At 40.5% G+C, this 24,099-nt stretch overlaps 2 protein-coding genes across 6 annotated transcripts in view; one reads left to right on the plus strand and one right to left on the minus strand.

Moving 5' to 3' along the window:
- FZD3 (frizzled class receptor 3) overlaps positions 1-3,477 on the minus strand; it is a 74,191-nt gene extending 70,714 nt beyond the window's left edge. Inside the window, exon 1 of the mRNA XM_043983935.1 lies at positions 3,338-3,477. The gene's annotated coding sequence lies outside the window, so the exon portion shown is untranslated. The remainder of the gene's footprint in view (positions 1-3,337) is intronic.
- A 3,813-nt stretch (positions 3,478-7,290) lies between these two features.
- FBXO16 (F-box protein 16) overlaps positions 7,291-24,099 on the plus strand; it is an 81,940-nt gene continuing 65,131 nt past the window's right edge. Inside the window, exons 1-2 of one of the 5 annotated variants that reach the window (XM_043985262.1) lie at positions 7,291-7,453; positions 14,632-14,672. Coding sequence is in view for 3 of the 5 variants with exons in the window: in XM_043985265.1 (XP_043841200.1) it covers positions 7,449-7,453 (5 nt within the window). In the remaining 2 variants the exon portion in view is untranslated. Of the gene's footprint in view, positions 7,454-14,631; positions 14,746-24,099 lie in introns of those variants that run through there. The other 4 variants (XM_043985265.1, XM_043985261.1, XM_043985264.1 and 1 more) reach the window with 4 other exon arrangements.

Genomic DNA, 24,099 nt, shown 5'->3' on the forward strand with positions numbered 1-24,099 from the left:
ACTATTATAACCCCCCAGGACTATTGTAACAGCTTCCTAATTTCCTTCTTCCAGTCTCCCCCTTCTCTGATCCATCCTCCACATCAAATGACAAATTGCTATTTCTACAATTAAACATCTGATCATGTCGCTGCCATACTGAAAAATCTTCAGCAGCTCCCTATGATATTTTTAAATTAATTAATTAATTAATTAATTCACAGGGCAATGAGGGTTAAATGACTTGCCCAGGGTCACACAGCTAGTCAATGTCAAGTGTCTGAGACCAGATTTGAACTCTGGTCCTCCTGAATCCAGGGCCAGTGCTTTATCCACTGCACCACCTAGCTGTCCCCGGCTCCCTATTATTTCTAAGATAAAATACAAATTCCTTAGCCTGGCACTTAGAGCTCTGCAGGATATGGCTCCTGCCCTCCTTCACAACATAATTCATATTCCTTCTCTTCCCACATTCTTGTGTCCAGTCAAAATAAACCTTAACATGATATTTCATCTCTCACCTTTGCACAAGTGATCCCTTATATAAAAAATTAATTTCTTCCTCATCTCTACCTCACAGACTTGCTTTTTTCAAAGCATAGTTTGGGTAATTCCTGCTAATGAAAACCTTTCCTTATCTCCCTATCCTTCTCCTTAAAATTACTTTGTATATACTTTGTATTTACTTATTTACATATGTGTTGCATTCTCCTCCTTGAAGGTTGAAACTCACTTTCTCTTGGTTTTCCCATCATCTAGCAATAGTGTCTTGCATAAGGTAGATACAATAAAAGTGTTTGATTGAACTAACTAAATTTAAAACCTGGAGACAAGAAGATAGTCTTTTGATTTGTAAAGTAACACTCCCCCAAAGCAAACAATACTAGAATGTAGCAATGTAAAACTCAATTTGGTACCTCAATTTTAAAAAGCATAGATGAATGCTATTATACTTAATATTACATACAAATTCCTCCTCTCCCTCCCTGCAAAAATCATAACCCCATCAGCATAAGTTAACAAAGAAGTAAAAATCTGCTGGAAGTAAAGCAGGTTAAATTGACTGAACCCTAACATCCACCTTCTTCTAACCTCAAATAACACTTGTCTTAATTATGCTCATATTCTATTCTGCTCTACAATCATTGTATAGTATTACATGTTTGTGTATGTGTTGAATTCCCCCAGCTAGATTCCATGGAGGACTGGGACAATGTCTTAATTAACTTTGGGTTTAGCTGCAACTTGCACATAATAAATAAGTGAACCATGAGCAATACTCACAATGATGGTTACATTTCAAATAAAATCTTATATATTCAATAGGACTTTCTATGTTAATAGGGTGTTTTATTTTAGCACAAAGTCAAGTAGAAATTGGGAGAGCCAAAAAATTGGGAGAGCCTTCTCTCCTTTAATTGATGAAACTCTTTCCCTCCTCATCTCTGCCTCCTGGATTCCTTCAAGTCTCAGCTATAGCCCACCTTCTCCCATTCCCCTTAATGGCAGGTAGCATCTTGCCTCTTCAATTTCTATCTTGCTTGCATATTGTCTTACCCATTATTCTGTAAACTCCTGGTTTTGCCTTTCTTGCATGGCCAGACCTTAGCACAGTGCTTAATAATAGAAAGTACTTAATAAATGCTAAGTGACTGATGGGACACCAAATTGTTCCTAAAGACAGGGAAGGAGGGATAGCAATTTGCATCTTACAGTTGATAAGATCATAAACCCATCTAGATCCCAGTAAGATCTGAAGAGTTGTCTGAACTGCAAATTTTAAGGGGTTTGAGGAAAGGTAAGGGTGGAATTAATTATAGTAGGTCCCTTCAAGTAGATGCAAAGCACTTTAAAAAAATATATCCATTTACTAGAGACTGGCTGAAGAAGAGATCAACTGCAAGTCTTCTTTCAAGTAGTTAGGGGTAGAGTTATGTGACTTTTACTCTGACATCCCCAGTCTTTTCCTCAGATTCTACATATTTTTTGATGTTGTTTGAGCATAGAGGTTTTTTGGAGGGGAATAATCATTATGTTTAAGGTCTGGAAGGATGATTAGAAAATGATAGGTAATTACTATTTAATGGTAGAACTAAGGGCTTCCCCTCCCCCTCCTTGTTTTTCCAGCCTATAGTTACCACCCCACCAGTGAAAGAGGGGGAAAAGAAGGGGGTGCAACATACCTAAAGTCATGCCTGTTTCCCAATCAGTCTAGCTTTGCAAAGGAACCTAATAAGCCCTATTAACACACACTCGAGATTCTATCAAAACTAGACTCTATAAAGATATTACCTATTTCTACAGAGTACTCATTTTGAGGTCACTCATGTTGCTGTACTGCTTGATGCACCTGTCTCACTTTGAGTAACTGGAATTCGAAATTTACACTCTTCACAAACCCGGACTCCCCTTTCAGAGAAGTCTATTTGCGAACTCAAAAGGTCTCCTTTTACGTTTAGGTAAATCGTCTACACCAAGTGTTTACTGATGCCCACAAAGGGTGGCTTAACGCTCTTCCCCATCCGAGTACAACACACAAAAAACCTCAAAGAGGCCTAAAAAAGAAAAGAAGTCTGGAGGGGGGAATCCGGAGTTTTCTGAGAGGAGCCAGTGTCTTAAACAGCCCACTAGGGATGCCTGGCCATTATTCCACCGGCCATTTATTAACCGCAACCCTTTATTCCGGCGCTACCTGCTAAGTTATTGGCCACAAACAACCATTCACCCTCCTCAGGAAGGGACGACCAATTCAAGGAGGGGGCAACTGAGGCATGGGGAAATTTCACCCAGATGGGGGTCCAAATATCCAAGAAGGCAAACCCGGGAACGTTTCTCCTGCTACTAGAGGAACCTAATCCCCTGAGCCAGCCGGGGTCCTCGGGTTATTGTCCTTGTCGCTTTCTGGCTCCCCTTCCCCGCCCCCCCCCCCGGGGGACCCGAGCCGGGGAGGGGGATGGTCTGGAGCACTCTCTGCCTTCAGAAAGGACGAGGGCGGGGACATTCGCACAGGTTGCCCCCCCACCCACCCTGGACGGAGGAAGAAGAGGGCAGAGCGAGCGCAGGGGCGAGGGCATGCATCCCCCCGGAGCCCGCTCAGCGCCCCCATCCGCACCTCCAGCTCGCCCCGGGCGGGGAGCACTGTCCGTCGCACGCCGCCGGGACGAGGCTCGGAGCGCTTTTGTTTTGGCCGCGACGAGACCAGCGATCCCGGAGGAGCAGGAGGAGGGGGCGGCGACGGCGGCCCCTCAGCCCCCTCAGCTCGGCGCCGGGCTCGCCTCGGCACAGTCTCGGTCCCCTTTCATTCTCCCTCCCCTCTCCCACCAAGCGGGGCTGGGGAGATCTGCTCCTCGGTGCTCACCTCAGACCCTCCGTAGTCCTCCTCGTCGTCGTCGTCCTCCTCGTCGTTGTTGTCTCCGGGAGCCCGAGCGGCGGAGGCGGCGAAGGCAGCTCCTCCTTCAGGTAAACGGATCAGCGGAGGGACCGCCCGCCCGCCCGCCGGCCCGCCCGCCCGCGCGCGCTCCCGCGCGTCCCCCTCCTTTGCTCTCCGGAGCGCGCTCCTCTCCCCCACCGCCCCCAACCAATCCCAAGCCTGCGCGAGCTCCCGGCCCTCGGAGCATCGGGCACGAGCGCGAGCGAGGGCGCGCACGTAGACAAGGAGGATGGGCACGCATACTCCGCCCGCGAGCAAGGGAGCTGGGCTGTCTCGTTTGGAGCTTGCTGATGTTACCCCGGCTTGTGTCCCCTTTGTCCAGCTTCTGTCCCTTAGGCTTGTATTTCCATAACCTTGCAAAAATTATCCTCCCTGATGCTCTTGTCAGGGATCCTGCACCTTCTAATCACTCTTTTCTCCCTCATCCCTAACGTATCAACCCCCCTTTAAAAAAATTAGACTTGTAGGTTCACAGATCTAGGGCTGAAAGGGACCTTGTGGCCATCTGGTTCATTCCCGTCATTTTGCAGAAGAGGAAACTGAGGCCCAGGGAGGTTAAGTGATAGCTCAAGTCACACAAGTAGTAAAGGTCAAAAGTGATATCTTTATTCTCTTTTACCTTTGGTTATACGTTAGGCCTGCTTGTGCTGCCCCTATTCAACAGCCCTGTTAGTGGTAGCATTATAGAATAAAATTTGATTCCATTCAATAAACACTGTTTAAGTGCCTACTATGTGCCAGGCACTGTGATAAGCGCTAGGGATTCAAAGAGAGGCAAAAGTTAGTCCCTGCCCTCAAAGAGTTTACAATCTAGCTGGAAGAGATCTTATTATGTCTTATTCTATTATCATTATTGTTATTATTATTATTATTCAACCCTCTGCTCCCATTTTTCAGAGGAGGAAAATGAGCCCCAGAGAGGAGAAGTGATTTACATAAGTGATAGCTCAGATTCTAACCCAGATTTAAGAGCAATGGGTTCCTTACTTGAGAACTCGATGTGGAATCAGAAGAATTAGGTTTAAATATCAACTTTGGCTTGAAGGGGAATAGGAGATGGCATGGGGGAAATGGGATTCAATAAGAGATTAGCAGTAGTGACATATTCAAGGAAACAGATATCTCTTTGTTGAATTGAATTGAGTTCCATCAGAGACGCAGTGAAATTCTTGTTATTATACCACCAATGTAATACCCTTTTATAAAAGGAAATTTGTGGTTTTAAAAACCAGGGTGGAGAGCATCAGAATGAGCTTTCTACAAGTTGGAAGCTGTTAATAGGCTAATAGAATTTTTGATCTGGAAAAGTCTCAAAGATTATCTAATCCATTCTCCTTTTACAGATGAGGAAACAAGCTCAGATTTGGTGAAGTTTTGTCCAAGGTCACATAGCTAGTTCTTTATAAAGCAGGGACCTTATTTTCCAGATGAACATTATAATATTGTAACTGCAAGCTCAGTGTGATATAACAAACAACAAAAAATTATCTGGAGGACTGTTATATAAAAGAGAGATCAGCTTGAGAGGATGAAACCAAGCAATCAGTTTAAGTTACAGAAAAGCAGATTTAGGCATATGTAAAGAAAATCGTCCAAAAAAAAGTAGAATGAGTCATTTCATTTAAAAAAAAAGAGTCCTCCTACCATCAATAAATGATCATCAAGCATTTATTAAGTACCTACTAAGATCTAGATGCTGTGGTAGGTACTAGAGATACTAAGACATAAACAGCCCCTGCTCTTTAGGAGCATACCTTCTATCAGGGAAACAACATATGCACATATAAGTAAATACAAAAGAAATACATAGAAAATATAAATTAATTTGGGAGACACCAGAAATGGGAGAGAACAGGAAAGGGTATAAAAGATTATAGAACTTTAAAGAAAGCCAGGGATTCTTAGAAGTAGAGGTAGACATATCTATTGTTGGAGGTACTATGAGATGGATGTTGTAGAGGAGATTATCTACTTAGATATAGCCAATATGTCATCCAAAATCTCTTACGATTTTATTATTCTATGTAGTAGAAAGAACACTGGATTTTGGGGCAGCGAGGTGACACAGTGGATAAAGCACCAGTCCTGGATTCAGGAGGACCTGAGTTCAAATCTGGCCTCAGACACTTGACACTTACTAGCTGTATGACCTGGGCAAGTCACTTAACCCCCATTGCCCTGCCCCCCCCCCCAAATGCTACAACAACACTGGATTTGAAGTCCAAAGGCCTGGATGGAAACACTGGCTCTGCCTGCTATATGGCTGTGGGCAAGTTGAGTTACCCTTTGGTCCCCAGTTTCCTCATCTATAAAGTGAGGGGTAGGGGTGGGACTAAATGATGGTATCTCTAAGGTACCTTCTAGAATCCTATAATTCTCATTCCATTGCTTACTCCATTCCTTCCTACCACACAATCTCCCAAACTATTCATGGTCCTCCAGCTACTCTATAAACCTCTTCTTTTGGCTATCTCTTCACTTTGGACTGGATCCCATCTATTTTCTTTCCCCAATTCCTTTTTCATGTGCCTTCCCCAGCTTTAATTCTTCAGAGATCAAGTGACTGGAAATAATAGCAAGCACCAAATACCATCAGCAATGTCTGAATGAACCATTTTGTAGTGTTTAGCATAAGTTTAGGATACACCATAATTTTGAGTTGCATCTTCATACCACCCCTACTATCTTGTTCATTTTTGTCTATATGCATACAAATTACAGAACATTGCATTCTTAACTTCTCTGAAACTTAGTTTAATCATCTACAAAGTGGAGCTATAATTGCACTATTTACCTTAGGTTGTTGTGAGGACAATGGTCTGTGAACCTTAAAGCACTGTATAAATGTCAGCTATTATTTTAGCACAGACAAAAAGAACAAGAAAAACTAGTCCATTTCCTCCCTCCCTTCCTTCCTTCCTTCCTTCCTTCCTTCCTTCCTTCCTTCCTTCCTTCCTTCCTTCCTTCCTTCCTTCCTTCCTTCCTTCCTTCCTTCCTTCCTTCCTTCCTTCCTTCCTTCCTTCCTTCCTTCCTTCCTTCCTTCCTTCCTTCCTTCCTTCCTTCCTTCCTTCCTTCCTTCCTTCCTTCCTTCCTTCCTTCCTTCCTTCCTTCCTTCCCCTTACAACAACCATTTTACAAGTGCCCCTTAAGAAGAAGAGGAAACTCCTTTTTTTACCAAGGTAGGTCTTCACCTCTGCAATGTATGCATAGTCTTAGAGAGTTCCCTATACCAATGAAATCATATGAAGTTCCTATCCCTGTGGGAGAGGTCTTTTGTGGAGTTCTGATCCCTAGTACTTTGGAAACACGTTTTAAGAAGCCTATCTTTTACAACAATTCTTGTGAAGGCATGCCATCTGCTGGTTTCCTGAGGTATCTGTCAGTCTGCTTGACTCCTAAAACCTAGGAAACCCAAGGCTCAGAAGCTTTTGTGCGTGACAATTCTCCCCAAGTCTTTCCTTAAGTCTTGAACCCACCCACTTCCTGTTACAGGTGCAGTGTTTATGTTGAATTAGGAGCTTGTTCTTTTTATTTCTGCCCACCTTCTCCAGTTTGGCCACTCTCAAAGCATGGAGAAGTGGAGTTTTCATTCGGGAGCTCCTGAGTGACTAGATTTGGCTTGACATGCTCAGCCGGTAGGGCTGCTTGGGTAGCAAGTGTACTAGAGAAAGCTTTCAGGAGTTCCTTCATTCTGTCTCTAGACTGAGTGCAATCTCCTGCTTCACAGACCCTCCACTACCCATGGTTTGTTGTTGATTCACCTCCCCCTTCCGTTCCCCCATGCCCAGTTAAGGTTTCAGCCCTCCTAGATTTCATGGCCAATCAAGAAGCCACACACTGTTGCCTAAGAGATGCGGGATGCCAGCGACCAAGTTTGTGGGCTGCGATTGGACTACAGGAAGCTGGGACTGGTGGGAGCTGGGAGAAGAAAAGGCTGCTTTTGTGCCGCTATGGTAACTGGAGGTTTTCCAGTTTGAGGCCCGAAGGGGGGACCTGCTGTTGCTGCTGCTGCTGCTGCTGCTATTACTACTACCACTGAATGAGGTGAGCACCGAGTAATCAATGCATGAAAAAAAAGGCAGACTGTCTTTTAAGGGCTGCACACTTTGTGCCCTCCCCATATTTCCCACAACCCTTATGAATCCTCTGCAGCAAGACATCGCACCCTTTTCATTTCAGGCTCAATTAGAATCACAGATATTTAGAGCTGGGAGCAACCTTAGAAATCATCTAGTCCAACTCCCTCTTTTTACAGGTTAGGAAACTGAGGCCTGGAGAGTATGTGATTGGCTCAAGGTCATACAGCTTAGAGAGAGCTGGGAGTAGATCATCAATGTATATGCATCTGTTGGTTAGGTATTATGTTTTTAGCACTGTATATTGCTCCATATTTTAGTCATCCCATTTTTGATGATTGGGATGCATAATGGTCTTCTATTTGAGCCAATTTAGACACTATGGACGACTATTGTTATCAGCAGTTCTACCTATTCCCTGATAATAAGAATATGTATTTATTATAACTTTACTGTTCCCAAAACACTTCACATATGTTATCTCATTTGGTTCTCAAAACAGTACTGATTGGAGTTATAGCTCTGATTCTCAAAGCTAAAATCTGGTCATCTTAGGTACAATCTTTATACCAAATCTCCAATATTCTGCACTCTCACCTTTCAATATTTTCACTAATATTTTATATTAAAGCCACTTATCTTTGTGCACACCTACCAGAGGTGTACCTCTTAAATAGATGTAGACCCTGGAAGTGTATATTAATTTTCCTTTTCTCCCTGTTGCCCTCTTTCCCACCCCGCCTCTCTGGCCTTATACTTTTTATCTAGATCCTAGCTTCTTAAATTGTGGGTCTCACCCTATATGGGGTCTCGTAACTGAATGTGGGAGTCTAGAAAAATTTGGCAACAATAAAAGGTTATGTATACCTATTTTATATACCTATATACCTGGGGTTGAGTAAAAATATCTTGGACAAAAATGGGGTCTCCAGTGGAAAAAATTTAAGAAGCCCTGATCTAGATGAAACCATGCTAAAATAAACTGGGTAGGGGAGGCGGGGGAGGCTGGGAGTCTGGGAGTCTGGAGAGGGAGCCACATCAAGTCTGAAGAACACCCAGGTGTTTGGGAGGGGACAATGTTCTCACATGCTTTGTCTTGGAATGGGTGTGGGTGTACTTTATGGGCTATTGTGTATATGCAGATTTGGGACTTTTTAAAATAAATTACCAACTAGTAAAGCTACATCCCTTTTGGTTATTCCCTGCCTAGTTTCTAGTCATTGTGCTAGTATGAACAGCTCCCCAAAAGTACAGAGCCCTGGGTAATCACTTCAGTTTGTCATCCGTGGGTTCTTAATTAGTTTCTGAGGGAATATCTGAAATGTCAGTTTCTAAAGCTGTGGGTTCATGATTACAGAGCCTTAGAAAAAGTTCATAGCCTGCATTAGGACAAAGACTGTGGAGGAAGAGCTTTAAGTTTGCTAATCTATTTAACCTCCCTGAACCTTTAATGGCTTTGAGATAACTGCTGCTAACAATGAGTTAGGTCAGGACTCGGTCTCTTCCGGTCCTTCCCCTCAGAATCTCTTCCTTGTCTTTGTCCTTTTCATTCTTTGTCTTCCTTTTCGTCTTTGATTGTCACTTTCACTGTTTTCTTTTGTATTTTCATACTTTTTGAATCTTATTTCACCTTTTCCTTTTATTTCTCTTCCCCGCTTTCTCTCTCTTTTCTTTCTCCCCTTTCTTTTTCCTTCTCATTCTTTTATTCTGTTTCCCTGTCTTTGTTCATGGTCCTTGTTCCTTGCACTGCTTCCCTATACTGTGGAGCAGGTACCTCGTGGGGCCAGCTCACCAGGCAACTGTCCAAACAGCCTGAGCTAATTGGGATAGTACTAAGATAGTGATTACGGGAGTGTTAGAAGACATGTTTAGGAAAGCTGGACCTGGGATTTTTTTTTTCTATGATAAATATCATTTTGATACAACAGCCCCATTCACAAGCTACCCTCAATATTGTTGTTTTTTCCCCAAAACAGTTAAACAAGACAACATAAGAGTGATTGGAACTGATAAGTTCATATGAACCTACGTTTTTGTAATTCACCACATTTGTTAAAAATCAATCAACAAGGGGGCAGCTAGGTGGCGCAGTGGATAAAGCACCGCCCCTGGATTCAGGAGTACCTGAGTTCAAATCCAACCTCAGACACTTGACACTTACTAGCTGTGTGACCCTGGGCAAGTCACTTAACCCCCATTGCCCCGCAAGTGTATATTAAATGCCTGCTATGTTCCAGTCTCTGTCTTAAGTGTTGGGGGTACAAAGACAGTAACGATAGATAGTTCCTGTCCTCAAGGATCTTACATTCTACTAGGGGAAACATTATGTAAACAGAAAATTAAATAATAATATGTGTGTGTGCATCTATACACTAAAACAAAATAACTTGGAGGGAGGGGATACTAGCAGCTAGGAGGGTCAAGAGAAGCCTCATATAGAATGTGATATACTTCAGCCAAACTTTGAAGGAAGCCAGGGATTCTGTGAGACAAAGATGAATAGAGAATGCATTCCAAGTATGAGGGACAGCCAGTGTTAATGAGGGACAGCCAATATAAATGCACAGAGGCTGAAAAGAGAGTACTGTATATTCAGAACAAGTAGTCCGGTTTGGTATGAAGGTAGAGTGTGTAAGGTGGAGTAATAAGTCTGGGAAGATAGACTGGAACGAGATTATGAATGGTATAAGAAATTTGTATTTAATCCTAAAGGCAATAGGGAGTCAATGAAACTTCTTGAACAGTCCCATGACTTGCTAACAACTGTGATTTGGGAATATGAATTTGGTGCCCATGTGGAGGGGAAGGGGAGAGAACCTGGAGGCTGGACAGCTGTTGACCCAATGTGCAAATGAAGAGAAGGGGACAGATACAAGCTATATTGAAGAGATAAAACCAAGAAGACTTGACAATTGGCTGTGAGAAGTAAAGGCTAGTGTAGAGTTGAAAATCGTTCTGAGGTTTCAAACGTGGGTCACTGGAAAGATGGTGGTATCCTCAACTAAAATAAGGAAATTGAGAAGGTGGTTTAATTTTTTGGGGAAATAATAAGTTTTGGGCAGCTAGGTAGCATAGTGATTAAGTACTGGGCCTGGAGTCAGGAAGACTTCTTTTCCTGAGTTCAAATCTGGCCTCAGACACTTACTAGCTGTGTGACCCTGGGTAAATCACTTAATCCTATTTGCCTCAGTTTCCTCATCTGTAAAATGAACTGGAGAAGGAAATGGCAAACCACTCCAACATCAGATGGGGTCACAAAGCATCAGACATAACTGAAAAATGACTAAACAACAACCACAACAAAATGAGTACTGTTTTGCATATGTTAAATTTGAGATCTTCCCAGGATACGACATAGGAAATGTACAATAGGCAATTTATTAATATGGAAAAAGACAAAAGCAAAGGAAGAGTATTGCTTTAATTTTAACAAGCTGATACTAATGATTTACATTGTATTTGACTTGATTTTTTTCTTTAAAAAAATTTTTTTAGTATTTTCTAGTTACATGTAGAGATAGTTTTCAACACTTGTTTTTATAAACTTTCTAGTTTCACATTTTTCTCCCTCCCTCCCTTCCTTCCCCCTCCCCAAGACAGCAAGCAATCTCTTATATATATATATATATATATATATATATATATATATATATATATATACAATCACGTTAAACATATTTCTGCATTATTGACTTGATTTTTGTTGACATTTAATGTTATTTTCATTTAAATAATATGTAGTCATTGTGTATATCTTTTAGCTCTGCTTTCTTTACTTTGTATTACTTTATACAAGTCTTATATTATTTCTCTGAAGTATTCAAGCCAGAGTTGTTGTTTTTTAATAATAAACATTTTTATTGATAGTTTTGGATTTCATTTTTTTAGCCCTCCTTCCCTCCCTAACTCCCTGAGGCAGTAAGCAATGGGTTATGCATGTACAATTATGTAAAAACATTACCATATTAGTCATTTTGTATAAGAAAACTTGAATAAAAGAAAAAAATTAAAGTGAAAAATAGCATGCTTCATTCTGTGTCCCATCATTATCAGTTCTTTCTTTCGAGGTGTATAGTATGTTTCATCAATAGCCCTTTGGTATTGTATACCCTTTGATCCAGCAATACCACTGCTAGGTTTATATCCCAAAGACATCCCCCAAAAGAGAAAAAGACCTATTTGTACAAAAATATTTATAGCAGCTCTTTTTGTAGTGGCTAAGAATGGAAATCAGAGGAATGCTCATCAATTGGGGAATGGCTAAACAAGCTGTGGTCTATGGTGGTGATGGAATATTATCGTGCTTTAAGAAATGACAAGCAGGGGGCAGCTAGATGGCGCAGTGGATAGAGCACCGGCCCTGGATTCAGAAGTACCTGAGTTCAAATCCGGCCTCCGACACTTAACACTTACTAGCTGTGTGACCCTGGGCAAGTCACTTAACCCCCATTGCCCCGCAAAAAAAAAAAAAAAAAAAAAAAGAAATGACAAGCAGGATGGCTTCAGAAAGGCCTGGAAAGACTTATATGAACTGATGTATAGTGAAGTGAACAGAACCAAGAGAACATTGTGTACAGACAGAAATATTGTTTGATGAAGTACTGTGAATCACTTAACTATTCTCAACAATACAATGATCCAAGATAATCCCAAACCAGAGTTTTGATGGTTATTCGTTGGGCATGCTATAGGAGGTATTCATGCTTTATATAGTGGTTGGATTAAATAATCCTTATAGTCCCTTCCAACTCTAAGATGCTTTGCTTTTGTGTCTGTTTTGGTGACTTAAAGGAGACTTCACCCTTTCCATTCTTTTGGTCAAGGATGTACCACTTGTGCCTCCTTTCATCACAGCAAAATTGTAGGTTGGATTGAGAACTTGACTACTGTTACACCAACATATTTACCACTTTTTGTGAGCAGTAATAAAAGTTTTAGCCCTTATAAAGGGCTAAACGTTATAGGGTCTTAGGAACGCAGCATCTTCTCTATTGGACATAACTACTATTGCTTGTTGGCAGTAGAGAATAGGAATATAGGATTTAAGTCAACAAGGGACTTTAGAGAAAATCTAGTCCAATACCTTCATTTTAAATGTAAGCCTGGTGTCAAAGCATCTCTCTTGACGTAAGGACCCACAGTTGATTTAAGGGCTGCCTCTTACAAAAATCTCTCTGATTTATGCTTTGCTCGGGGGAAACTTGAGAACTTAAAAAATTTGGTTCATCCTGAAATCTCCATAAATTTTGCTCCCACCTAAGGAAATTTGGATACTTTCATGATCTAGTTTATTTTGCCTCCCTTGAAAAGCTTTAGGTTTCCCTGCTAGCATGCAGGCAAACAAAAGTGTTAAGTAGAGAAAAGGTTTTATTTATACAATAAAAATGGGGGGAGGGAATTATGTTTGAATCCATAGCTAGTCAATAAAGTAATTTTCCCTCTTACCACAAACGTATAGTATGGTATTTTGTGGATTGTGGTTAATTGGGGATAATCTTCCTGCAGCTTGAGACCTTCACAATCCACATGGCTCACAGTACTAGCTGAGGACATCTCATGACTCTGAGCCTTCATCAGTTCAGGAGACATCATTCAGTTCTGTGGTTCTCTTTTAGTGCTCCTTTACTCCACTGTTGGCTTAATGGTGCCAGCTCTTTCCTCCAGGACCAGGGTGAGTGTGCACACAGAAGCCTTTACCACAAGCCTGTATCCAGGTTGGCGTTCTATATTTCTGCCCTGAGGCAGCTAGAAGGCATAGTGAACAGAGTGGCAGGACTGGAATCACGAGGACCTGAATTCAAATCCAGCCTTAGACACTAGCTATGTTACCTTGGGCAAGTTACTTAACCCTAATTGCCTCAGTTTCCTCATCTGTAAAATGAGCTAGAGAAGGAAATGGGAAAACTGCTCCATTATCTTTGCTAAACAAACAAAACACCAAATGGGTTCAGGAAGAATCAGACATGACTGAAACAGCTAAACAACAACAGAAAAATCTCTCCATGAGGTAGGAAGAACACTTAGGAGCTGATAGCTCTGAACCCCTTGCATGCAGCTTTTCTCTTATCACTCAAGTGTTGTTGTTTTTTAAGTTTAAACTCTTAGACGATGTTTCACTGGTGTGGGACCTGCCCTTGAAGCAGATATACGCTGCCACAAGGGGGTGCTAGAGGGTTAGAGTCTTTCTAGCAGAGCAAATTAAATTCTGCATCATAAAGTAAAAATCCTGAGATTAAAATCTTAACATGTACTTCTGGCCTGGTATTTATTTTATTTTTTAAAAATCTTAAAACTTTACCAAATAGTTTAACTATGTTTCAAGGGATCTGTGATCCCATTAATGTAGATACTTCCTCCTGCAATTCAGTTTACAGCTCATTTGTGCCTTCTTCTCCCATAAATCCTCCATAGACAGTACATTCAACATGCTCGGATTCTTCTTCCTTTAATTTTTTTTTTTGAAATTTCTTAAAAAACCATGTTCTTATCCCATGCTAGCATCTCTTTCATGGCCTCTTTTCTATACCTTAAATTTTTGATTTGTAATGTATTATAGCCTACTCATATCCATGAGTAGGGTTGGTGCTTTTTCCACTGAGCCATCTAGCTGCCCCCTGACCCACTCATTCTTTAGGATTAGACTATTTAGTTTCCAATGAAATTTTTTGTTTTTTGTTTTTTGGTGGGGCAATGGGGGTTAAGTGACTTGCCCAGGGTCATACAGCTAGTAAGTGTCAAGTGTCCAAAGCCGGATTTGAACTCAGGTACTCCTGAATCCAGGGCCAGTGCTTTATCCACTACGCCACCTAGCTGCCCCTTCCAATGAATTTTTAATCCATGTTTTTATGGTCCTTTATTGAATATAATTCTTATGGGGGCAGCTAGGTCACGCAGTGGATAAAAGCACCAGTCCTGGATTCAGGAGGACCCGAGTTCAAATCTGACCTCAGATACTTGACACTTATTAGTTGTGTGAATTTGGGCAAGTCGCTTAACCCTCATTGCCCCGCCCCCCAAAAAGAATGTATTTTTTATGGCACTATGATTTACAAAGTATGCATTTACTATTTCTGTTTTTCTGCATTTGGTTGTGAGGTTTTTATGTCTTAATACATGGTCTTTTTTTTTTTTTTTTTTTTTTTGCAGAGCAATGATGCTTAACTGACTTGCCCAAGGTCACACAGCTAGTGAGTGTCAAGTGTCTGAACCCATATTTGAACTCAGGTCCTCCTGAATCCACGGCAGGTGGTTTATCCCATGGTAAATTTTTGTGAAGGTGCTATGTACAGCTGAAAAAAAGGAAATACTTCTTTCTATTCTTATTAAGTTTTCTCCAGAATTCAATCATATCTAACTTTTCTAAAATTCTGTTCATCTCCTTAATTACTTTCTTGTTTATTTTTTAGTTTAGATTTATTTCCTTTTGAGAGGGGATAGTTGAGGTCTCACACTAATATAATTTTGCTATTTCCTCCTATAACTCCTTTTCCTTTAGGAATTTGGATGGTATATTATCATTTTGTGCATATATGTTTAGTACTGATTGTGGTAAAAATTATTGGAGTTTTAGCTGACTCATTTGGGAGGGGCCACACCTGGCCCACCGTGAGGTTACATATGCTACTGAGGTCAGAAGGAGGAACCTCTCCATAAGCAGCTTTTTGAAGGACCTCCCCTTTTGGGGGAGGGAGATTGAACGCTCGCTGAGCATTCCCAAGTAATAAAATCTAATCTTTTTGTGGAAAAGAAGCTATAAGGCTCCTTTCTTATTGTCCTGGGAGAAATATCTAAAAGGACAGTTCGGAGGGGGGGGGAGCTTTGAACCTAGAGGTCCCTCATTATTTCTGGGACACCAATATTTCAGCTAGTCACCCAATTAATGCTCCATATATTAAATTTGGGCCCTACATGATATGACTTAATTGTCTATGCTACCCTTTAACATAATCCTTGCTTATCTCTTTTAATTAAATCTATTTTTGCTGTTACTTTGTCTGAGATCATGATTGCTACCCCTGCTTTTTTCCCTTACTTTTGCTGAAGCATAATAGATTCTGCTCCAAACCTTTATTTTTACTCTGTGTGTTTCCCTGTTTCAAGTGTGTTTCTTGTTTTTGTTTTTGTTTTTAGTGAGGCAATTGGGGTTAAGTGACTTGCCCAGGGTCACACAGCTAGTAATTGTTAAGTGTCTGATTTGAACTCAGGTACTCCTGACTCCAGGGCCGGTGCTCTATCCACTGCGCCACCTAGCTGCCCCTCAAGTGTGTTTCTTGAAAACAACATATTGTAGGATTCTGGTTCAAGTATTGTCTGCCACCTTCCATTTTCCTCTCCACTGTAAAAGATCTTTCATTTGTACCACTTTAATGTGAGATAATTTTTCCCATTCTACCTCTCCCTTCCCTTTTCTCCCAGTGGATCCCTCTTTCTCACCCCTTAATTTTATTTTTTGGAAATCATCTCATCATAGTCAACTCACACCCATGTCCTCTGTCTATATATACTCCTTCTAACTGCTCTAATAGTTTATTACTTTATCAGTCCTTAGGACTTAAAAGTATCATCTTCCCATATAGGAATGTAAACAGTTTAAACTTATTGAATCCCTTGTGATTTCTCTTCCATGTTTACCTTTTTTGCTTTTTTTGAGTCTGGTATTTGAAAGTCAGATTTTCTATTCAGCTCTGATCTTTTCATCAGGATTATTTAAATGGTCTCTATTTCATTAAATATCTATTTCCCCCCTGAAGGATTACACTCAGTTTTGCTGGATACCTTATTCTTGGTTATAATCCTAGCCCCTTAGCTTTCTGGAATATCATATTCCAAGGCCTCCAGTCCTTTAATGTGGAAGCTGCTAAATCTTGTATTATCTTGACTGTGGCTACACAGTATTTGAATTGTGGCTTTCTAGATTCCTGTGGTATTTTCTCCTTGACATGGGAGCTCTGGAATTTGGCTATAATATTCCTGAGATCTCTTTCAGGAGGTGACCAGTGAATTCTTTTCAATTCTATTTGACGATCTGGTTCTAGGATATCAGGGCAATTTTCCTACAATTTCTTGAAAGATGATGTCTAGGCTCTTTTTTTTATCATGGTTTTCTGATAGTCCAATAATTCTTTTTTGGGGGGGGGCAGGCAATGGGGGTTAAGTGACATGCCCAGGGTCACACAGCTAGTAAGTGTCAAGTCTCTGAGGCCAGACTTGAGCTCAGGTCTTCCTGAATCTAGGGCTGGTGCTTCATCCACTGAGCCATCTAGCTGCCTCAGTCCAATAATTCTTAAATTATATCTCCTCCATGTATTTTCCAGTTCAGTTGTTTTTCCAATGAGACATATCTATTCTTTCTTTCTTCTTTCCTTCCTTCCTTTCTTCCTCCCTTCCTATTTATTCTTTTTTTGTTGTTGTTTTTGTTTTTGCGGGGCAATGGGGGTTAAGTGACTTGCCCAGGGTCACACAGCTAGTAAGTGTCAAGTGTCTGAGGCCGGATTTGAACTCAGGTACTCCTGAATCCAGGGCGGTGCTTTATTCATTGCGTCACCTAGCCGCCCCCTCCTATTTATTCTTTATATTCTATTCTTCTATTTTTTTATTCTTTAGATTCTGTTTTATTATTTCTTGATGTTTCATGGAGTCATTCATTAGCTTCTACTTGCCCAATTCTAATTTTTAAGGAATTATTTTCTTCAGTGAATTTTTGTACTTCTTTTGTCTTTTGGCCAGTTCTGGTTTTAATGTGTTATTTTCTTTGGTATTTTTTGTGCCTCTTTTACCAAGCCATTGACTTTCTTCTCATAATTTTCTTGCATCATTCTCTGCCTCTCTTATTTGATTTTTGAAATCCTTGTTGAGCTCTTCCAGAAATCCTTTTTGGGCCTAAGATCAATTCACATTTTTATTTGAGCCTTTGCATATTGTTGTCTTCTTCTGAGTTTCTGTCTTGATCTTCTCTGTCACCATAGCAACTTTCAGTGGTCAGGTTCCTTTTTTGTTGTTTGCCTGTTTTCCAGCCTTTTTCTTAATTTTAAACTTTATATTAAAGTTGGGCTCTGTTCCTGGGGCGGAGGGGGTATTCTTCTAAGTTTCAGGTTTTTCATGCTACTTTTTTTTCAGAGATAGTTCTGACAGACTGTTTTCAGTTTTCAGTTCTTCCAGAGTGATATGATGTAAGGAGAGGTGTGGTCACTACTCTCCTGGTCTATTCTCTGGTCTGTGAGCAACCACAAGCATTCTTCTCTGCCCTGGAACTGACCAGGGCCCCTGTTCCCCTAATGCCACAAGCTCTATTGTGCTAATGCTCCTCTTCAACCTAATACTGTGTATAGGCAATGCAAATGGGTCCCCTGTAATCTTCATACCAGATGTCTGACCCCCTTACTGTTTGTGGGTCAAGAGCTCTGGCTGCTGCTGTTGCTGCTGCTGCTGCTGCAGCAACAGACCCTCCTGGGCCTGCTTCTGGCTTGCCTTCACTCCAGGGCGAACCACCAACTGAGTGAGACAGATCTTTCCTGCTGACCTCCCAAGTTATCTTGACCTGGAAAATTGTTTCACCCAACCTTTTGTTGGTTCCGTCACTACAGAATTCAATCTAAAACACTATTTTAAAGTTGTTTGGAGGGGAATTTGGGAAAGTTTGAGTGAGTTCCTGCCTATCCTTCTCCATTTTGGCTCTGCCCCTTTTATTCTACTTCGATATTTGTTTTGGTCTTGGCTCTTGTGGTGGTTAGTGGTCTGACTATTTACAGATAGCTGATTCAGAAATGAATACCACCTCAGTAACTAGTCATTTCCTGTCTGTTAACATATAATTAACTTCAATTTTATGATGCCTTCTATGTGTGGTACCACACAAATCTAACTCTCTTCTCAGAGAAAGTTATTCATAATATATTATGATAAAGTTTGGACTTCTCTCTCCTGAACAATGTTTTTTGTCACCTTTTCCTATGTTCACCTGCCTTGAAGGTGCCAAATATTAAAGTAGATGTTGATTTAATTTAGGTCTTACTAAGTTCTTCATAGAATTTCTCTACTTTCTCATCCTCCTCTACAACAGATACTGGTGGTAAACTGCCATTATTTTCATGGTGGTCTTCTTATATAAGTGCTTGCCATAAGCACTACAATATGATGCAAATAAATGTCCCATGAAATGATGTTTCTTAATGCCCTTAGACACCCAATAAAACCAACTCCTCCAGAATGGCCTTCATCATGACGTAGTGGATTGAAAATCTTTAGGCAAAGGCTGCATGCCCACTTGTTGGGTAGGTTGTAGGAAGGAGTTCTTTTTGTATGCTATAGATTAGATAGCTGCTGAGGTCCCTTCCAACCCTGAAATTATGCTAACTCCTCAATTTTGTTTCCTGAGGAGAACTGTTAGCCATCCTTCCATTTAAATACAACTTCCTTTTTTAAAAAAAAACAACCCACCTACAATGAAAATGTAAAATGTAAGAAAACCAGTATAGAAAAACCTAGCCTTAAATATTAATGATATCATAGAAGATGGATAACCTCCTATGGGGGGGGGGCAGCTAGGTGGCACAGTGGATAGAGCACCGGCCCTGGAGTCAGGAGTACCTGAGTTCAAATCTGGCCTCAGACACTTAACACTTACTAGTTGTGTGACCCTGGGCAAGTCACTTAACCCCAATTGCCTCACTAAAAAAAAAAAAAAAAACAAACCAAAAAAAAAACCTCTTATTGGGGATATTGGAGAGAAGGTTCATATTGGAATAAAAGAACCTGATGGACTGTTAGAGCTGGAAGGGGCTTTAGATAGATCTACTTTTATTGCATTTATTTTACAGATGAAAAAAACTGAGCCCCACATAGGCTAATTAACTTGCAACACTCAGACTCAAACCTAGATCTTTTGACTTCAAGTCAGCTCTAATCTTTTAAAATTTAGGGATTTTATGATTCAAGAACAGCCTTATAAAGCAGGGAGGTTTCTGAGACATGTAGGTATATTTGTAGAGTAGTAGTTCTTAACTATTTATTTCTCCCTTTACATTAAAAAATTTTTATTGCTACATTTAGTTTTTATATCACCTTCCTTTCCAAATATACTCCTCTCCTTACCCTTTACAAAGTCATGTCTTGTCTTGTCAGAGAGAGAGAGAGAGAGAGAGAGAGAGAGAGAGAGAGAGAAAGTAACCAAATATATCAACTGTTCCTGACAGTATATACAATGTTGCATTCCTATAGCCCCCCCCCCATTCTTGCCAAGGAAAGAAGGTACATTTTCACCGGCTTGACATGGTGTTGAATTTTGCTTTTTTGATGCAATTGGGGTGTGTGTGTGTGTGTGTGTTCATATGTGTGAATGCATAGTTTTCCTGATTCTGCTTACATTACTTTGCATCAGTTCATAAAAGTCTTCCCATGTTTCTTGGGATGCATAATATTCTTCATTTCTTACAGGGTAGTGATACTATGTTATATTTATGTAACAAAATTTGTTTTAGCCTTTCCTCACATGATGGACATCTATTTTATTCACAGTTCTTTGGGGTAAAAAAAGTTTCCCTTAAAAAAATCTATGCTTTGTTCTTCTCTCTCTCTCTCTCTCTCTCTCTCTCTCTCTCTCTCTCTCTCTCTCTCTCTCTCTCTCTCTCCCTCTCTCTCTCCCTTTGGTGGAGGTGGGGAACTATGGGTGTTGAACATTGTACATACTGTCAGATCAAGTTGCTATATTAGAAATTTTGCTAAACAGTTTTTCTCCCCTTTGTTTTATTCTTTGTTATAAGACATCTCTCTCTCTCTGGGTAAGTTGGGAGGAGTGTATTCAGAAATGAAGGTGAGATTTTTAAAAAACCCAATATCAATAAAATAATTTAAAACTATGCATTACTTTAAAGAAAAGCTTTTCCCCCCTCTTTCTATAAGCAACTTTTCTAAGTTGATCCCATTCCCCTGGAATTTTCTTTTTAAAGAATCATCATTTTGGGGCAGCTAGGTGACGTAGTGGATAGAGCACCAGCCCTGGATTCAGGAGGACCTGAGTTAAAATCTGACCTCAGACCCTTGATACTTACTAGCTGCGTGACCCTGGGCAAGTCACTTAACCCCAATTACCTCACACACACAAAAAAGAATCTTCTTTGTTATGACACTGGCTTTCTTATCAGATAGCAGTTTCCCATCTCTTTCTCTAGAAGTCTCTTCAAGTAAGATGAGCTAGCCTCTTTTCTCCTCCATTTACCTTTCTCCTCACTCCCTCTGAATTTGTTCAGCTCTGTCTGTGTATCCTCAGAACAAAACAAGACAAAAAAAAAACACAGGGAAGGAAGATGCAACATTCCTATGTCTGGAGAATCACAAGACCCCAAGTATAGCTCCCAGTATTTTACTCTCAAGAATAATTTGGGGACAACTCTTCATATTCTTCACTCTGGTGAAGAGAATTTTTAAAGGCACTGTCTTTTAAAAAAAAACAACAACAACAGAATTTTAAATGATTATATGACACCTGGGTGGAGAAATAGATACTAATTATTTCTTCTGTTTTTCCAGCTCTTCTTCTACCACCACTTCAGTCAGGAGCAAAACTGCTAATTTCATCTTTCTTTTATCTCTTTGTCTGCAGGATAGGTAGAAAGCTTTCTTATTAGAAAAGCCTCTTTGGGGGGCAGCTAGGTGGTGCAGTGGATAAAGCACTGGCCCTGGATTCAGAAGGACCTGAGTTCAAAGCTGGCCTCAGACACTTGACACTAGCTGTGTGACTGTGGGCAAGTCACTTAACCCTCATTGCCCCACGCAAAAAAAAAAAAAAAAAAGAAAGAAAAGAAAAGAAAAGCCTCTGTGAGTAGCTGTAGTTTTTGTTTCAAAGGTTAAGAAAAAATAGGTAAAAAATATGTAAGGAATGGAGGCAGTTAGGTGGCACAGTGGGTAAAGCACCGGCCCTGGATTCAGGAGGACCTGAGTAAAATCTGGCCTTAGACACTTGACACTTATTAGCTGTGTGACCCTGGACAAGTCACTTAACCCTCATTGCCCCCCCCCCCAAAATGTAAGGAAAACATTCCTTCCCCATCACACCCCCCCCCCAATTGTCACATTTAAAAAATTAAATTATACTTTGATCCATAGTTGACACTCCTAGAGTCAGAAAGTTGCTGTTGTTTAATATTTCAGTTGGGTCTGACATTTTGTGACCCCATTTGGGGTTTTCTTGGCAAAGATACTGGAGTGGTTTTCCATTTCCTTCTCCAGCACATTTCATAGATGAGTCAGGAAGACCTGAATTAAAATCTGGGCTCAGATATTTACTAACCGTGTGACCCCCGGGCAAGTCATTTAACCCTGTTTGCCTCAATGTCCTCATCTGTAAAATGAGCTGGAGAAGAAAATGGCAAACCACTCTAGTATTCTTGCCAAGAAAGCCCCAAATGGGGTCACAAAGAGTTGGATATGACTGAAATGACTGAACAAGAACAACATTGACCCATAGCAGATCTAGCTATTAAATTAGGCATCTCCTCAGATTCATAATTTCTGTTGGTGGTCACAGGAAGGAAAACGGAGGATTCCCCTGAGATAAGAGGAGAAATATTTACTAACTAGGAACTCCTCTTTAAAAAGAAAACAAAACCATTAAAAATCTGAAATTTCTTTTCAGTCTATGTTTGTATTCATCATTTCCTCCCTTCTTTAGTTAAATCAATACTGAAGAATTGAATAAAGCATTTGGGGGGGGGGCAGGGAAAATGAGGGTTAAGTGACTTGCCCAGGGTCACACAGCTAATAAGTGTTAAGTGTCTGAGGCTGTATTTGAACTCAGGTCCTCCTGAATCCAGGGCTGGTGCTTTATCTACTGCGCCACCTAGCTGCCCAAATAAAGCATTTTTTAACATCAAAATACCTTTTTTTTTTTTTTTTTCCAAATCCTCCTAATTCCTGGAATGGTTTCTTAATTCTATGTATGTTCACACAGAAGGAAAGTGGTGTCATGGAGGGAGTGCTGGCCTTGAAGCCACAAAAGACCTGTGGTCACTCAAATCTTATCTCCATGGGCTGTAGGATGCAAGACAACTTATTTCATTTCTCAGGGCTCTAGGCAACTCTCTAAGACTAAGATGTAGATGTCAACATATATTGGTAGAGGTGGTTTCTCACTCAGGAGATCCCTATAGCAATGAAATCACAGATCCAGTATTCCTATCTAATGATGGACAAATAGAAAAATCAGGAATGGGAAAAATTAAGCCTTATGATCCTATGTACATGAACTAAGGGTAAAATATGGATAAGGGCTGGATCCTTATTGAAGAAACTCCCTCTACCAATGAACATGACAGTAATTTCCCTATAATTTCCTCTTTTGGTTAAAGGCTGTTGCTAATGTTAAAAATGAAGCAATTCATTTTTCTTCCTTCCATTTAATCTTATGCCCCTGAAAATAATTGTCAGTTTGGCATTGACTAATTAGCTAATTCATAATAGCTAGTGGAGTGCTAAACCTGTAGTCACAGGGACCAAGTTAAAATTCCAGCTTGGCTATCTGCTACATGACCCCGGGCAAGTCATGAAACCTCTTTGGGTTTCAGTTTCCTAGTCTGTTAAATAAGGGGATTGAACCAGATGAACTGGAAGGTCCCTTCCAGCTCTCTATCTGTGATCCCATGATCTCAGATGAGTCTCCTGACAGCTCTACTGTAAATAGGGCAAGTGTTAGCATTCCCATTACACTGATGAGTAAATTGTATCAAAGAGATTGTGATTTGGCCATGATGATTCATGTAATAATGATGATGATAGCTAGTATTTATGTAGTGCTTGAGGGTTTGCATATATCCTTTCATTTGATCCTCACTACAATCCTGTGAAGGTACTATTACTCTCCCTCCTTACAAGATGAGGAAAATGAGACTGAGTGAGGTTAAGTGATTTACCTAGGGTCACAAAGCTAGTAAGTGATTGAGGCAGAATTTGAACTCAGGTCTTACAGCACTCCCTTGACTGTGTCACCTTAATACCTCTCAGAATAAGGATTTCAACTTAATTCTAATGAATCTAAATCCAATATTCTTTTTGGTATACCAGAACAGAAAGTGGAAAAGTGGTATACTTTTTTCAATGATGGAGTAAGCATGTGATAATTATTACCAAGGGGAAGTGCTAAGAACTAAGCTGAATGCTCAAACTGAAGCCAGAGCCTGCCTTTAATACCATGAGGCAGTAGCACCAGACAAAGCAAAACTCTCTCTTTCAGAGAACCTTCTTTCTCTGGTGTCTTTGACATTTCGCCAAGACATTAGCCAGCATTCAAACTCAACATTGATCTCTTATCCAGAATGAGTTCCTTGTCACTATGTTCAGATGATGGACTACTTAGCCAAAATCTTGCATTTGCATCTTAGTTCTGTTCTTTACTAGTTGTGTTAACTTGGGGAAAGTCACTTAACTTCCCTGAATCGTCTATAAAATGGAGAAAGTCTCTAGATTATCCCCTAAGGCCCCTCACAGTTCCAGAGATATGAACCTGTGCTTCAGGGAAGAATTGTTATAGATGGCCACAAAGATTTCTAAGCTTTAAGCTATTTGGAAACCCCACTCTGTATTTGAAATCTGGTATTTTAGGAAACAGTACATTGGTCAATATAT

The sequence above is a fragment of the Dromiciops gliroides genome, chromosome 2, assembly GCF_019393635.1.
Source record: "Dromiciops gliroides isolate mDroGli1 chromosome 2, mDroGli1.pri, whole genome shotgun sequence".
NCBI classification, from domain to species: domain Eukaryota; kingdom Metazoa; phylum Chordata; class Mammalia; order Microbiotheria; family Microbiotheriidae; genus Dromiciops; species Dromiciops gliroides.